At 36.8% G+C, this 18,260-nt stretch overlaps 1 protein-coding gene across 1 annotated transcript; it reads left to right on the top strand.

The window, feature by feature from the left end:
* The first annotated feature begins 973 nt into the window (after positions 1–973).
* On the top strand, positions 974–18,258 carry LOC150024244 (uncharacterized). Its single transcript, XM_090296074.1, has 3 exons — positions 974–2,068; positions 2,126–2,179; positions 18,244–18,258. The coding sequence occupies exons 1-3, from the start codon at positions 974–976 to the stop codon at positions 18,256–18,258; spliced, it is 1,164 nt and encodes a 387-aa protein (XP_090152200.1).
* The last annotated feature ends 2 nt before the right edge of the window (positions 18,259–18,260 follow it).

Raw genomic sequence — 18,260 nt, 5'->3', positions numbered from 1 at the left:
AACGAGTTTTGCATCAGAGAATTAAGGATTTACAAAGAATTAGCATCTGTTCTTGAAAGATTTCGAAAATCAAAAAGTGCTTGTTCTTGTTTGGTTCCAAAGCTTGGTGAGAGGTGCTGCTATAGTTTTAGCAATCTGTTCTACTGGTTTAAGGCAGGTTTCTGCATCCTCAATCAGGTGTAGTCGTTTCACATTTCTTTTCTTGTAAAAGTTTGGTTGTACACTCTTCTTGATAGGGTTTCTTGAAGAGTGTTTAAGCTGAAATAGGGTTTTTCAGCAAGTGTACCTAAGTTCTTGTAGGGTTCAAGAACAGTGGGATCTGTGTTTGTTTGAATTGTGATTTACTGAATTTCACCTTGGTTTAGGTGAAGACTGGATGTAACTCAGTTGAGTGAACCAGTATAATTGCCTTGTGTTCATTCTCCCTTAATCTCTGCACTTAAATTTCTGCATATCTGTTAAACTGTCAAGAAATAAATCTGTTCAATTAATAATAAATTTGTTCTTTCTGGGCTTGGTTCATATTGTTCTTAATTTTTGGAAAACTGTTTGATTTTGAGAAGAACATAAATAACCTGTTAAAAGCCACTGAAACAGATTGTTTGTGATAGGTTACTCAATTACTTGTCAAGCTATCAATTGAACCTTAATCACTTGCTTAAAATTGAAGCTTGCTGTTTTGTGATTCACGGTTTTTTCTTCATTATATCAATGTGTGTGTATCTGGAAAATCAATTTGCATAATCTTGTGATTAACTTGACTGTATAAACATTTTTCAAACACAAACAATGCCAAAATAAATCTGTTCAATTTCAAATAAATCGATTTATTTTATGTACACTGTGATAAATACTGATTATGCGAGAAACTTTTAAAAGATCAATTCACCCTCTCTTGAACTTTGGCACTATTAAACCCAACAATTGGTATCAAGAGCTAGGACTTGTATTTTAATGAAGTTTGTTTGCAATAATGTCTGAGTTTAAAGTGCTTTTTGCTGAGGGATCTACTGTTAATAGACCACCTATGTTCAATGGAATGAATTATGCTTTTTGGAAAATTAGAATGCGAATTTTCATGGAATCTATTGATGTATTAATTTTGGAAGTTGTGGTCCATGGACCCTATGTGCCAATGCAGGTTGTCAAGGATGAAGAAGTGGTGAAGCCAAAATCTGAATGGAATGAGACCGAAAGGAGGAAGGCTCAATATGATCTTGTGGCCAAGAACATCATAACCTCTGCATTAACAATGGATGAGTTCTTCAGGATATCCCAATGTAAGTCAGCTAAGGAGATGTGGGAAGTCTTAGAAGTCACTCATGAGGGTACTGAAGATGTAAAGAGGTCAAGAAAACATTCTCTCATCCAAGAATATGAATTGTTTAGAATGCAACCCAAGGAAAGCATTGCTGATGTGCAGAAAAGGTTCACTCATATTGTGAATCACCTTACTGGTTTGGGAAAGGAATTTGATAGAGAGGAACTCAACATAAAGGTATTGAAGTGCCTCGACAGAAGCTGGCAACCAAAGGTGACTGCCATATCTGAAAGTCGTGATCTGTCAAAGTTGGGAACTGCTGCACTCTTTGGAAAGCTAAAGAAGCATGAGCTAGAGCTCAAGAGACTCAAAGAGCAGGAAACAGCAGAGATAAAACCCAAAGGACTTTCACTGAAAGCAAGTGAACAGAATGAGATCAAGGAGGAAAAAGAAGATGCTGAAAATGATGAAACAATCAGTCTTCTTACAAAAAGATTCAGCAAATTCCTGAAGAAGAAAAGCAGAGATAGGAATCAGCAGAAAAGAAGGTATCCTAAACCTAATGATTCAAATTCCTCTAACTATACTTGCTTTGGCTGTGGCAAAACAGGGCACATCAAAACAGATTGTCCAAACAATCAATCAAAGGATAAATTTGCCAGCAAGAAAGTTGAAAGGAGCAAGGGAAGAAGAGCTTACATCTCATGGGAAGAAAATGAAGTATCTTCAACCAGCAGCTCTTCAACTAAGAATGAGGAAAACAATCTGTGCTTCATGATGAAGGATGAGGAGTCAATCTCTGATTCAGTAAGTGAATTTTCTGTGGATTCTGATAACTATGATCAATTGCTTGGTGCTTTCAAGGAAACACATGATGAAGGAAATAGGTTAGCTATAATATGCAATAAGTTGCAAAAGGTAAATAATGTGCTTGCACCTAAAGTAAAAGCACTTGAGGAAGAATTGCATAAGGCCAAAACAGATTTGGTAAGCCTTGAATTAACATGCTTGCATGCCTCTATTAAAACCTGTGAAAACTGCAAAAAATTGGAAAAACAAGTGGAGTATTTGCTAAAAACCCTTTCCAATTTCACCAAGGGAAGAGAAAACCTTGAGTCTCTCCTTGGCTCACAGAATGCTGTTTTCAATAAAAATGGTCTTGGTTATACGCCTGGAAATGTAACCAATGTCAAAAAGCTTTCAAGTTTTTTTGTTCCAACAAAATCAGGTTTTTCAGCTTTTAACAGTGACAAAAAGGCATCTCATGTAACCTGTTTTTACTGCATGAAATCTGGTCATACCTCTAGGTCATGCATTGCTAGAAAGCATCTTGTTCCTAAGAATTTAGCAAAATGGCTACCAAAGAGAAGGTTTTAATCTGTGCTGGACCCTATACTGAAAAGGGTACCATTTGTATTATTTTTATTCTGTTTTGCAGATTGGCAGCAAGAAAAATCAGTGGTACTTGGACAGTGGCTGCTCCAAGCATATGACTGGAGATCTTACAAAATTCACTAGCTTGAAGCTCAAAGCAGAGGGACGTGTAACCTATGGTGATAATAACCGAGGAAGAATTTTGGGCAGAGGCACTATTGGAACAGGGAATTCAACCACTATTGAGAATGTGCTTTATGTAGAAGGACTCAAACATAGCCTTCTCAGCATAAGTCAACTTTGTGACAAAGGATACAGGGTGAACTTTGAGTCAAAGGGCTGCACAATCTCAAGTGATTCATCTGGTAAGGTACTGTTTACTGGTAAGAGAGTGAATAACATATATCTTTTGAATATCATGGAAACTAACCCTTCAAATGAGTGTTTGCTGTCTAGAAGTGATGAGTCTTGGCTGTGGCACAGGAGGTTAGCTCACACACACACTAATCACTTAAATAAACTGAAATCTAAAGATTTAGTTTCTGGTTTACCTAACATTAAGTTTCAGGATAACAGGCTCTGTGATGCTTGTGTGAAAGGTAAACAAATCAGATCCTCTTTCAATTCAAAAGATATTGTTTCTACAAAAAATCCATTGGATGTATTACATATGGACTTATTTGGACCATCTAGAGTTGCTAGCTTGGCTGGAAATTTGTATGCTTTAGTTGTTGTGGATGACTATAGATTTACATGGACTTTATTTCTTGCACATAAAAATGATGCTTACAATGCCTTTAAAAAATTAGCTAAGGTTCTGCAGAATGAAAATGGTTGCTGCATTAAATCAATTCGAAGTGATCATGGGTGAGAGTTTCAGAATGCTAGATTTGAAAGGTTCTGTGAGAAGCATGGGATATCAAACACCTTTTCAGCCCCTAGGACACCCCAACAAAATGGTGTAGTTGAAAGGAAAAACAGATCATTAGAGGAACTAGCTAGAACCATGTTAAATGAATCTAAGCTCCCTAAGTATTTTTGGGCAGATGCAGTCTATACTGCAGCTTATGTGTTAAATAGAACCTTAATTAGACCCATTCTTAAGAAAACTCCATATGAATTGTATAAGGGCAGAAAACCTAGTGTGAGTCACCTTAGAGTTTTTGGGTGTAAATGCTTTGTATTGAATAATGGCAAAGAAAATCTTGGTATGTTTGATGCTAAATCTGATGAAGGTGTGCACATTGGTTATGCTTTGAATGGTCATGCATATAGAGTCTTCAATAAAAGGTTGCTCATAGTAGAAGAATCAATGCATGTTGTTTTTGATGAAACTGATCATAGCATATTTAAAACTGCTGCTGATGATCTTGACAGTAATGAATTTAAATTTGTTTTAAATCAAAATGAATCGATTCATTTTGATACTGCTGATACACATGCTATGCAAGAATCTACTGTGTCTGCAGGTTTGCCAAAAGAGTGGAAAACCCCTAGAGACTTAACCCTTGATAATGTCATTGGGAACATTGAGAAAGGAGTATCAACTAGGAAATCCTTGAACAACTTCTGTGAAGCAATGACCTTTGTATCTCAAGTGGAACCCAAGAATCTGAATGAAGCTCTCAAGGACAACAACTGGATTTTAGCCATGCAAGAGGAACTGAATCAATTTGTTCTTAATGAAGTTTGGACTCTTGTTCCTAGAATACCTGAGATGAATATAATTGGAACAAAATGGGTATTCAGAAACAAGATGGATGAGCATGGAGTGATTACTAGAAACAAGGCTAGGCTAGTAGCTAAAGGGTACAATCAAGAAGAAGGGATAGACTATGATGAGACATATGCACCAGTGGCTCGGCTAAAAGCTGTTAGATTGCTGCTTGCCTTCTCCTGCATCAAAGGGTTCAAGCTATTTCAAATGGATGTGAAGAGTGCCTTCTTGAATGGTTATATAAATGAAGAGGTATTTGTTTCACAGCCACCAGGTTTTGAAGGCCATCAGCATCCACAATACGTGTTCAAACTCAAAAAGGCTCTCTATGGGCTCAAGCAAGCTCCTAGGCAATGGTATGAGAGGCTAAGTGATTTTCTCACCTCACAAGGCTATGACAGAGGCACATAAGATAAGACCTTGTTCATTAAGAAGAAAGGGGATGACACAATTCTAGTACAAGTATATGTGGATGATATCATTTTTGGATCAAACAATGAAGAACTGTGTGAAACTTTTGTGGAAATCATGAAGAGCGAGTTTGAAATGTCAATTGTTCCCGCTGGTTGACCAGAGTCGTCTTTGCGCGTGGCTTGTCCTTGCAAGCTAGGGCACCTTCGTTATGCTCCGTCTGTGATACCTGAAAAGAAGTGAACAAAAGGGGCGCCCTCGCGGTCGTTTGCACTCCGACGATCAAGTCAGCTAGCGAGAAACATCAAAGGTGACACACCCTCTGAAGGTGGTCGGAAACTATGCTGAATGACTAAAAATGTGTTGCCCTAATCTTCTCGTGCACACAGTGGGTGCACCGTGAAAACAACTAGGGTTTGTGCTTTGTGTAGGACTACGAGTATTAGGTCAAAACTCGGATCCCTTTTCAAATGCCCCAAGGTCCCTTTTTATACATCTCTCGTGTTTAAAACGCGTTAAAGCGCATTAAAAGCGTATAAAAATAATCCTTGGAACGTTCGAATCTTAACTGAATTAGCATGTACCTTGGCAAACTTTCATTGAAACATTTAATGAGCACGTGCTTATTGCCACGTGCTCTTCTGACTTGATCGTTATTCTGTGCAGAGGGTCCCACAACACCGCAACCCAACTTAGGGTTATTCCATTGTGTGAGCCCTCTTTCCTCGAAGTGCTTCTGGCGCGTGGGGTGATGATGGAAACCAAGTAGAGGACACCCAAGCCCATGACGCCCAAGCCCAAGAAGGGGCCCAAGCCCAAAGAATCACTAGGAGCATGGCAACAGCTTTGGGACAAGAGTATCAAAAGATGACTTTTCTTATTTCTATTGTATAGAGTAGGGGTGCGGATATTAAATAAATAGGTGTGAATGTATTAGAGAGAGTCACATTGTCCATGTGACTTAGTAGGGGTGTGTAGGTGTCATATAGGAGGTGCCAAAACTAGGAAGGAAGTCACACCTTCCTCATGCTCTAGTTGGCGCCATTTTAGTGTCATTTATGAGGGAATTTGCATTTGATTTAGCTTCTCATTTCAGCACCTCTTAGGCTATAAATAAGGTGCTTGCCTTTGTAAATTTCAGAATTGGAAACTAGATGTAGAGAAACTATACTCAAGTTTAGAGAGAAATTGTGAGTTTTTGTTGTCTCCTTCTTCCTTTGCCTTATCTTGTGTGCCAATGGAGAGCTTCAAGTGGCGGCAACCTTTCACTTATCTTGGAACAAAACTCCAAGTGGCGTGATGCAGTTCCAAATTCTCAAATCCAGCAAGCTTCGTCCAATAAGTTTTCATTCTTTCATCTTTTGCAATTTCAATCAGTAGTTTGGTTTGTTTTAGTGTTCTTCATCCTTTTCACCGTTTGGTTTTGTTTTTCTTAGCTTGTTCTTCAATTTTTGTTCGGTTCTTGTGTTTCTGTTTTCAATTGCGCTTTTATCTTGTTCCATGGAAGTGTACAAGGAAATAGCACTCTTATTGAGTTTGGATCATCATTTTGGAAGGCTATGACTCCATTGATGACTCCTTAAGCTTCCTTGATTCCATTTCTGTTTTCAGCTTGTTGTCTTGTGGTTTTAATTTCGTTTCCTTTGTTTTAAGCACTCCTTGATCCTTAAATTGTTGTTAATTTTCTCATATAATGTTGTATTCAAAAGTTTTAAAGTGTCTATGTTCAATTCAACTCATATCATGTGGTATCTAGAGCTATGGTTATGTGCAAAAAAATTTTTGAGTTGCTTGTCACTTTGATTCTGTTTTGTGATTATAATTCTTAGGCTTAATTTGAGTTTTATTGCTGTTTTCTTAATTGTGCCTATCATGTGTTTGAGTCTTTTCCTTTTTGAATCCATAGAAGTTTTGTCATAGTCATGTTTTTCCAAGATTGTCATCACTTATTGTAGTACTTTTATTGCATTTATTGTTTCTTGCTTTGGTGTAATACAGTTTATGAGTTTAATTCTTGATCCTTTGTGCATTTTCTATTTTAGTATTGAGTTCATACTTGTATTTTAGACCTATACAAGTTCTTATACATCATTTCCATTATGTCTTTGCTAGTTCTTAATACTGTTTTTCATTCCTGTTAGGATTCTTCTGTTTTTCTGAAAACGTGCTTACTGTTTCGATTTATTGCAATTGATTTACTTACTGGAAATTTCTGAAATTCTGGATTTGTGTTCTTTAATGTGTTATAAAAAAGTAGAAAAAAGAAGTACTTCAAAATTCCAAGTACAAAAAAATTGATAAATAAAATACAAAAAGTGTGCAATTCTGTCGAAAAAAATACGGTAATCTGGCAGCGATTTTAGAAAATTTATCTCAATTAATTGGCTTACCCTTTTTGAGTAATTCCAGTGCCATTGTTGAGCTAAGATCTTTAACTTTCTGTGGTTAAAATTTCATAATCCAGTTCGCTTTATATCGTTCCAGTTAAATCAGTGAACATCAAGCACAGTTTGCATAAAAATATTTTCCAGTAGCTCTGTTTTTGTTTTCTTCATCTACTCTAGTGCATTTCTTTTGGACTCTTTTGTGTGCCTTCTTTTTCATTAAGTTCCTTAATTTCTTGCTTGTCTTTTAATTCATATTGTTTTCCAGTTTTGTCATATATTGCATTCTGTTTTGGTTTAGCTTTTCTTGCTTATACCTTTTCTTGCTTGTCTTTTTGTTCTTCTAAGTTTTGTGGAGACTTGTTCTTAAGTGAGTGTGGTTTGCTTTGACATTTTTCATTTGAAGCTCCTCCAATCCACAAGAAAGGCTTGGTTAAGGACAAAACACTTTCTTGGAGTGGTTTGAGTACTTTCTTTTGGCATTTTCCAGCAACCTACATCTCACTTTATTTTGCTAACAAGTTTCTTTAATTGTTTGTTTCTGTTTTTTTTGTACTTTTTGATCATGGCTAATTTTTCTAGTGGAGAATCCTCCAAACCTTGCTCACCTCAAAAGGCAGCTCTCTTTGAAGATTTAAAGAATGCTAGACAATCAAATGCTCAATATCTTGATGTGATAAGACAAATGGAGGCAAGGCTCCAAAGCTTGGAGTTAAGCCGTGAAGAAGTCCATCAAAATCGGGAGAGAAGACATCATCCTCCTCTTCGGCATTCTTCAAGGAATTCTCATTCTTCTCATGGATATTATGAAGACAATGCACGACCAAGGCACCATCACCATGAAGAGAGGCGCCAACATGTGGCTGGCCCTTATTCACCTAATGTAAAACTCCTTAGCTTTAGTGGTGAAAGTGATCCTAATGTGTACCTAGGGTGGGAGGCTAAGGTTGAGCAAATCTTTGATGTAAATGGGGTTATAGATGAGCATAGGGTTAGATTAGCATCCTTAGAATTCTTAGACTATGCCATGCAATGGTGGCATCAATATCTCATGGACATTGACCTACATAAGAGACCGCCCGTGGTCTCTTGGGACGATTTAAAAGCTCGTTTACGCGCTAGATTCGTACCCCCACACTTTAGGAAAGACCTATTGTTGAAACTCCAACGGTTTCATCAAGGCACGCTAAGTGTGGATGATTACTTTAAACAACTAGACACGCTTTTAATAAGAGTTCATATGGATGAGAGTGAGGAAGCTAAGATAGCTAGGTTTGTGAGTGGCCTTCGAAGGGACATTCAAGACGTGGTAGAGCTAGAAGAATATTCTTCTTTGGAAAATGTAGTTCACCTTGCTAGTAAAATTGAAAATCAACTTGCAAGGAAAAATGCTTTCAAAAATTCTTCTAAGGATAGCTACTACCACTCTTCTTGGAAAAATAAAAAATAGCTCTTTTTCAAATATCCCTTCTAAGGACTCTACTTTCAAACCTAGAGATTCTAAGCCTTCCACTTCCACTTCTAGACCTAAATCACCAACTAAATCGTCTAGTAAGAAGTGTTTTAAATGCTTAAGCTATGGATATATTGCTTCTAATTGCTCTTCTAAACGAAATATGTATATGCATGATAGGGTAGAGGGTAGTGAGCATGAGTCTGAATCTTCTAGACATTCCTCACCTTCTAGATCCCCAAGTGAGAGTGAGAGTGAAAGCCCACATGAGGGTGACCTATTAGTAATAAGACGCATGCTTGGACAAGTTTTAAAACCTTTTGATGACACTCAAAGAGAAAATATTTTTCATTCAAGGTGTCTTATTAATGATAGGGTATGCTCTTTGATTGTGGATGGGGGGAGTTGTGCGAATGTGGCAAGCACAAGAGTGGTAGACAAACTTGGATTACCTACCATCTCTCATGCCAAGCCCTACAAGTTACAATGGTTAAGTGAGGTAGGTGAGATTGTTGTTAACACGCAAGTCCTCATTACTTTTTCTATTGGTAAATACAAAGATGAGGTCTTGTGTGATGTTGTCCCAAAGGAAGCTACACATATTCTTTTAGGTAGGCCATGGCAATTTGATAGAAAAAATTTTCATGATGGCTTTACCAACAAAATTTCTTTTAACTTCCATGGGCAAAGTCATTCTTAAGTCTCTCTCTCTAAAGGAAGTACATGAGGACCAAGTCAAAATGAGAGAAAAGAGAGAGAAAGAAAATGATAAAAAAAGTTCCAAGAGAAGCCTTCTCATGTCCACACAACAAGTTAAAAAGGTAATAGTTACTCGAAAGCCTATTTTTTTAGCTATTCCTAGAACTATTGAATGTGAGTTGGCTAAGGATAGTCCCACATGTTTGGACAATTTGGTAAGGGAATATGAAGATGTGTTTCAAGATCCTCCTAAAGGCTTACCACCTCTAAGAGGGATTGAACACCAAATAGACTTCATGCTCGGGGTTTCTTTACCAAATCGCCCTGCATATAGGACCAATCCCCAAGAGGCCAAAGAGATTCAACAACAAGTTGAGGAATTATTAGCTAAGGGGTGGGTACAAGATAGCATGAGCCCATGTGTTATGCCTGTCATACGTGTCCCAAAAAAAGATTGGACATGGAGGATGTGTACGAATTGTCGCGCTATAAATAACATTACCATCAAATATAGGCATCCCATTCCTAGGTTAGATGACTTGTTGGATGAATTACATGGGTCTAAAATATTTTCCAAAATTGATCTTAAGAGTGGTTACAATCAAATTCGAATTAAACATGGTGATGAATGGAAAACCGCTTTTAAGACCAAATTTGGTTTATATGAGTGGTTGGTCATGCCTTTTGGCTTGACTAATGCTCCTAGTACCTTCATGCGACTCATGCATCATGTATTAAGAGCTTTTCTTGGCAAGTTTGTTGTGGTTTATTTTGATGATATTCTTATATATAGCTTGTCTTTAGAAGATCATGAGTCACATGTTAGACAAGTTTTAGAAACTCTTAGGAAGGAGAAGTTATATGCTAATCATGCTAAATGTTTCTTTGCATTAGATCATATAGACTTCCTAGGGTTTGTGGTAAGTCATAAAGGGGTGCATGTAGATCAAAAAAAAGTTGCAGCAATTCAACATTGGCCTACACCCACCAATGTCAATGAGGTACGAAGTTTTCATGGACTTGCTAGCTTTTATTGACGGTTTGTGAAAGACTTTAGTACAATTGCCGCACCATTAAATGCCATAGTAAAAAATGATGTGGTTTTTAAGTGGGGACAAGAGCAAGAAAATGCTTTTCAAACTTTGAAGGAAAAATTGACTAAAGCCTCCATTTTAGCCCTTCCTAACTTTACTAAGACATTTGAAGTAGAATGTGATGCCTCTAATATAGGGATTGGGGCTGTTCTTCTTCAAGAAGGACACCCCAGAGCTTATTTTAGTGAGAAACTCAAAGGGAGTCATATCAATTACTCCACTTATGATAAAGAACTTTATGCTCTTGTTCGAGCTTTGCAAAATTGGGAACATTATCTTTTTCCAAAGGAGTTTGTGATCCATAGTGATCATGAGTCCCTTAAATATTTGAAAAGCCAAAGCAAGCTTAATAAGAGACATGCTAAGTGGGTGGAGTTTATTGAGCAATTTCCTTATGTAATCAAACATAAACAAGGTAAAATTAATGTGGTTGCCGATGCTCTTTCAAGAAGATATACCTTGTTAAATGTGTTGAATGTTCAATATTTAGGATTTGATCACATAAAGGAACTTTATCATGATGACTTAGATTTCTCTCTAATCTTTCAAGAGTGTTCCAAGGGAGGTCACAAGGACTTTTTCTTACATAATGGTTTTCTTTTTAAAGGGAAAAGACTTTGTGTTCCCCAAGGATCCATAAGACAATCTCTTGTTAGAGAGGCTCATGAGGGTGGGCTTATGGGACATTTTGGGGTAGTTAAGACTTTAGAAACATTGCATGAACATTTCTTTTGGCCTCACATGCGCAAATCCGTACATAGCTTTTGTGATAAATGCATAGCATGTAGGAAAGCTAAATCTAAAGTCCAACCCTATGGTTTATATACCCCTCTTCCTATCCCTACAATGCCTTGGGTTGATATTGTTGAAGCTGGAGGAAGCTTCTTCCCTACCAAGGCTTGATGTGTGTTTGATGAAGAAAATGGCTTGAGTGCTTTGAAGATTGTAATAGGTTTTTAGATTCATTTGTAATTAGGCTTGTAAGTGTGTATGATTGCCTTTTGCTGTATAACCTATCCTAGATGCCTAACCAAGTCTAGATCAAGCACATGATGTGGTTAAATGGTTTTTGAAAAGCTTTTTAAAATGATTTTAAAAGTTTTAAATCAGTACACAAATAAATCTGTTTTAAGGAGAAAGAATTTGTTTATTTCTTCTCTGTTAAAAGGCCTTTCTAAATTTCTGTAAGGGCACCAAGGGAAAGGTTAGTTCGTTATTTCAGTTAAGCTGAGCTGGCCTGTTTGTCATACTTTAATCTGTTTTATTGTGAAAGAACAGGTTTATTCTTTGGTCTGCTGAAAGGTTTTTCACAAGTTAGTTAGGGCACCAAAGGTGCAACTCAGACAGTTATTTCAGTTAGCTGAGTTGGCGGTTTTCACAAAATAAATCTGTTAAATTCAAAAATGAATTTGTTGTTTTCATAACTGCTTTTCAACTGTTTTTTGAAAAGAAGTTAGAAACTGTTTTCTATATAAAGAAAAGTCTATCTCACATGAATAAGGGCTGAGGAATTACGCTTTTGACAGAGATCAAACAATTTCCATGTGAGAAGAAGGATTGAAAGATTTTTTGAAAGGTTTTCCAAAGAGATTTGCAAGTGTGCTTTGTTCTAGGAAACCTTTGATCTTGGTGAAGGTGCTGGTGCAGTTCTGCTGCAAATTGAACTACTGGTTTTGAGTTCTTGCATCTTCTTTTCAGGTGTAATCTTTCCTTTATTCTGTTTTGTAAAGGTGTAAGTGTTAGTCATTCCTTGATAGGGTTTCTTGGAGTGCAAGGTGTGCTGAAATAGGGTTTTTCAGCATTGTGTGTGTTGTTCTTGTAGTGTTCAAGAACTGCTGTGTTTGTAAGTGATTGGTATTGTTTTTAGTGAATTCCACCTTGGGGTAAGGTGAGACTGGATGTAGCTCTGTATGAGTGAACTAGTATAAAAACTTGTGTGCCTTGTCTTCTCATCCCTGCACTCATTTCTGGTTTTTGCTTAATTCTGTCAAGAACTAAATCTGTTCTTTTGAAATTGAATCTGTTAATTCTGGGTTTAAGTGAAAATTGTTCTTCCTGATTTGTTAAAGTTCTCTGATCATAAACAAGGCTGCTGTATATAATGGTTTAAGTGATTTGTGAACAAACTGTCCATTCATTAAAACCTGAGAAAGGATCATTCCTCTTAAAACCTTGTGTTGAGTAATTTTGTTTGATTTCTAAGCATAGCTGTATCCTTCATCCTCACAATATTAAGCTGACCTGGTTCTGTTATAATTCTCTGTTGATCACAAATTTTACATTGAACAAAATTCAAATTGTGCCAAGACTGCTCTGAAGAATCAATCTGTTTCATGTAAAAACAATCTGTTCTTTTTGCCTCCGTAATACTGAAAAATTGTGTGTTCTTGCGAAAATTTTATAAGCTCAATTCACCCCTCCCCTCTTGAACTTAGACACTAATAGACCCAACAATTGGTATCAAGACCTAGGGCTTGTATTTTGCTCAAGTGTGTGTATGATGTCTGAGTTTAAAATGCCTTTTGCTGAAGGTGCGTCTATTAATAGACCTCCTATGTTTGGTGGTGTTAACTATGCTTTCTGGAAAATCAGGATGAAGATCTTTATGGAATCTATTGACATGGGAATCTGGGATGCAGTGGTCAGTGGACCTTTTATACCTATGCAGGTTGTCAAAGATGAAACAATAAAGAAGCCTTGGTCTGAATGGAGTGAAACCGAGAAGAAGAAGGCCCAATATGACTCTTTAGCCAAGAATATCATCACCTCTGCACTGAATATGGATGAGTTCTTTAGAGTCTCTCAATGTAACTCAGCAAAGGAGATGTGGGATGTACTAGAGGTGACTCATGAAGGGACTGATGATGTGAAACGGGCAAGGAAACACTCACTAATTCAGGAGTACGAGCTGTTCAGAATGCAATCTGAAGAACGTATTGCAGATGTGCAGAAACGATTTACACACATTGTAAATCACCTCACTGGCCTTGGTAAAGTCTTTGACAAGGAAGAGCTTAACATTAAGGTATTAAAATGTCTTGATAGGAGTTGGCAGCCTAAGGTAACAGCAATCTCAGAATCCAGAGATTTATCCAAGATGTCCACTGCTGCACTTTTTGGAAAGCTGATAGAACATGAAATTGAGCTGAAAAGATTGAAAGAACAAGAAACAGTGGAAAAGAAGGCCAAAGGAATTGCTCTGAAAACTACCATGGAACATGATACAAGTGAGGAAGAAGGTGATCCAGAACATGATGAGACTGTGAGTCTGCTCACCAGAAAATTCAGCAGATTTCTTAGAAAGAAAAACCGTGACAGAACTCAGCAAAGAAAGAGGTATTCCAAACAACCTAATGATTCAAATTCTTCCAATTACACGTGCTTTGGATGTGGTAAACCAGGTCATATAAAAGCTGATTGTCCAAACAATCAAAGTAAAGAAAAATCAGCAAGCAAGAAGAGTGACAAAGGCAAAGGTAGAAGAGCATATATCTCATGGGAAGAAAATGATGTATCCTCATCTAGTAATTCCTCAACTGAAAGTGAAGAAGCAAATCTTTGCTTCATGGTGAATGATGAGGGATCCAACTCTGACTCAGTAAGTAATTTCTCCACTGATTCTGAAAACTATGATCAGCTGCTAATAGCCTTTAAGGAAACACATGATGAAGCAAACAGGTTGGCTATAATGTGCAACAGATTGAATAGAGTAAATAGGGTACTTGAACCAAAGGTCAAAGCTCTTGAAGAAGAACTGCACAAAGCTAAAACTGAATTGATCAGTCTTGAATTGACATGTTTGCATACATCAATTAAAACTTGTGATAATTGTAAAAAGCTGGAAAAACAGGTTGAGTATTTGTTAAAAACACTTTCAAATTTCACTAAGGGAAGAGAAAATCTTGAAACCTTATTAGGTTCACAAAATGCTGTTTTCAATAAAAATGGTTTAGGATATAATCCTGGAATGAAAGGTAATGTGAAAAAGCTGTCCAGTTTCTTTGTTCCTTCCAAAACAGGTTTTTCCTCTTTTAGTTATTCAAAAACAATGCATATTGCAACATGTTTTTATTGTATGAAGTCTGGTCATGTATCTAAAAATTGTAAAGCTAGGAGGTACCTTGTTCCTAAAGGATTGGCCAAATGGCTTCCTAAGGAAAGGTATTAATCATGCTGGACCCTAGACTAAAGGGGTACCATAAGTGCTAAATCTGTTTTGTTGCAGAAAAACAGCAGGAGAAACCAGTGGTATCTTGACAGTGGCTGCTCAAAACACATGACTGGTGATGTGACTCAGTTCATAAATTTGAAACTCAAAGCTGAAGGGCATGTCACATATGGAGATAACAATAAAGGAAAAATTCTTGGAAGAGGAGATGTTGGTACTAAAGACTCAACTACTATTGAGAATGTCCTATATGTTGAAGGGCTAAAACATAGTCTTCTAAGCATTAGCCAGCTGTGTGACAAGGGGTACAAGGTCAATTTCGAAGCCAACACTTGTACAATTTCAAATGAAAATTCTGGTAAGGTGTTGTTCACTGGAAAAAGGGTAAACAACATTTATCTCCTAGACATTATAAAAAGTTGTTCTGAAAATGAGTGTTTGTTATCTAAAAATGATGAGTCTTGGCTGTGGCATAGGAGACTAGCTCACATTCACACAAATCACTTGAATAAGCTAAAATCTAAGGAACTTGTTTCTGGTTTACCAAACATAAAGTTTCAAAATAACAGATTGTGTGATGCCTGTGTAAAGGGAAAATAGATTAGAACTTCTTTTAAATCAAAAGATATGGTTTCTTCAAATAAAGCTTTGGATGTTTTGCATATGGACTTGTTTGGACCATCTAGGACTGCTAGCTTAGCTGGAAATTACTATGCTTTGGTGATTGTTGATGACTTTTCAAGATATACATGGACTTTGTTTCTTGCTTCTAAAAATGATGCATATAAAACCTTTAAGAAACTTGCTAAGGTTCTGCATAATGAAAATGAAAATAGGATAAAACAGATTCGTAGTGATCATGGGGGAGAATTTCAAAATGCAAAGTTTGATAAATATTGTGAAAAACATGGGATCATACATAGTTATTCTGCTCCTAGGACACCCCAACAAAATGGTGTTGTTGAAAGAAAGAATAGATCACTAGAAGAGTTAGCTAGGACTATGCTAAATGAATCTGGTTTACCTAAATATTTTTGGGCTGATGCTGTATATACTGCTTCTTATGTGCTTAACAGAACATTGATTAGACCAATTCTTAAGAAAACTCCCTATGAATTGTATAAAGGTAGGAAGCCTAGCATTAGTCATCTTAGGGTGTTTGGCTGCAAATGCTTTGTTTTAAATAATGGTAAAGATAATCTGGGGAAGTTTGATCCTAAATCAGATGAAGGAATACATATTGGTTATGCTATAAATGGTCATGCTTATAGAGTGTATAACAAAAGATTGCTTGCAGTTGAAGAATCTATACATGTTGTGTTTGATGAAACAGATTTTTCTGTGCCCAAATCTGTTATGGATGAACCTGGTATGGATGATTTAAGAACAATTATGCAACAGAATCAGTCTAGTGAGCTTGATGCTACTAATCCAAATTCTGTCAAAGAATCTACTGTGAATGCAGGACTGCCTAAAGAATGGAAGACACCAAGGGATCTCACTCTTGACAATGTAATTGGTAAAATTGAGAAAGGAGTATCAACAAGGAATTCACTCAACAATTTCTGCAGAACAGTAGCTTTTGTGTCACAGATTGAGCCTAAAAGCCTGGAAGAAGCACTGCAAGACAGCAATTGGATAACAGCAATGCAGGAAGAGCTGAACCAGTTTGAATACAATGAAGTATGGACTTTGGTTCCAAGAAAGCATGAGATGAACATCATAGGAACCAAGTGGGTGTATAGGAACAAGATGGATGAACATGGAGCTATCACTAGAAATAAAGCAAGACTGGTTGCTAAAGGGTATAACCAAGAAGAAGGTATTGATTTTGGTGAAACCTATGCTCCAGTAGCACGTCTTGAAGTTGTCAGACTTCTTCTAGCATTTTCCAGCATACAAGGTTTCAAGCTGTTTCAAATGGATGTCAAGAGTGCATTTCTAAATGGCTACATAAATGAAGAGGTGTTTGTATCTCAGCCTCCAGAGTTTGAAGATCACAAAAATCTAGAACATGTGTACATGCTTAAGAAGGCCTTATATGGATTAAAGCAAGCACCTAGGCAATGGTATGAAAGGCTAAGTGAATTTCTGCTTTCTCAAGGTTATAGCCGTGGCAATTCAGATAAAACTCTCTTTCTAAAGAAGAAAAGTGAAGATATCATTCTTGTGCAAGTCTATGTAGATGATATTATCTTTGGATCCACAAATGAAGAGATGTGTGAAGACTTTGTGAAAACCATGAAAAGTGAGTTTGAGATGTCAATGTTAGGAGAAATGAATTTCTTCCTTGGACTACAAGTTAAGCAACTCAAGGATGGAATTTTCATAAGTCAAGAAAAATACTGCAAGGAACTGCTTAAGAAGTTTGATATGAATCAATGTAAAGCAATCAGCACTCCTATTTCAACAAGTTGTCAGTTGGATCAAGATTCTGCAGGAAAATCAGTGGATCAAACGAAGTATAGGGGTTTAATTGGTTCCTTATTATATCTAACTGCCAGCAGGCCTGACATTATGTTTGTTGTATGTCTATGTGCTAGATATCAATCTGATCCAAAGGAATCACACTACAATGCAGCAAAGAGAATTCTGAAATATTTGCAAGGATCTAAGGATGTTGGATTGTGGTATCCTAACAAGGTATCTTTGAATTTGATTGGTTTTTCAGATTCTGATTTTGCAGGCTGCAAAGTTGATAGGAAGAGCACAAGTGGGACTTGTCACATGCTTGGATCATGTCTAATCTCTTGGCATTGCAAGAAGCAAGCTTGTGTTGCTCTCTCCACAGCAGAGGCAGAATACATAGCTACTGGAAGTTGTTGTGCTCAAACCTTATGGCTAAGGCAGCAGCTAAGTGATTTTGGTATTCTGTTAAATAACATACCTATAAATTGTGATAATACTAGTGCCATAAATCTGTCGAAGAATCCTGTCATGCACTCAAGGACTAAGCACATTGAAATTAGACATCACTTTCTAAGAGAACATATAGCTAATGGAACATGTGATATACAATTCATTGGTACTGAATTTCAACTAGCTGATCTATTCACTAAACCACTTGCTAAAGACAGGTTTTATTTTCTTCTAAATGAATTGGGTATTATTAGCTTAAATTGTCCTCTGCAGTGAAAATTTCAATATGTTGTTTTATGTTTTAACATGTTTCGTTCCCTGTTTCAGAAATCACAGCTGTGACTAGGAAAGAAAAAGATTTATTTTTTCTCTCTCTCACTTTATTGTTGACTGCTTTTACGGTTATTGACCAGCAGATCCATGCAAATCAATGTGTGGGTATCCTAACTAATTGGATTTTGTGTAGATGCAACAGATTTGATGTACCAAAATCAGGTTCCAAGATATTCTTACGTGAATCCACACCTGAACCTGCTGCACCATTGGAATAAAATCTGTAGCATATCTGTGGGATTTGATTTTTCTTCAAAATTCATTATTTCCAAAATCTGATTACATTGCCCTGAATTAAAATTTGTGCTTTTCAATTTTGGTTTAATAATCCTATATAAACCTAGCACAATTTAGCTCATCCCTCACACCATCTCACTTGCACTATAAGCTGTCCAGGTGCACATTGCTTCACCACAGGTTTTGTTTCTGCTTTTGAATAATAATCTGTAATGTCTTTCTTCTAGAATTGTATGGTAATATATTGATGCAGGGAAAAACAGATTAAGC

The sequence above is a fragment of the Phaseolus vulgaris genome, chromosome 10 (assembly GCF_051622355.1).
Source record: "Phaseolus vulgaris cultivar YP4 chromosome 10, ASM5162235v1, whole genome shotgun sequence".
Taxonomy (NCBI): domain Eukaryota; kingdom Viridiplantae; phylum Streptophyta; class Magnoliopsida; order Fabales; family Fabaceae; genus Phaseolus; species Phaseolus vulgaris.
Note: the sequence above shows the minus strand (reverse complement) of the source record. Positions and strands in the feature narration are given on the sequence as shown.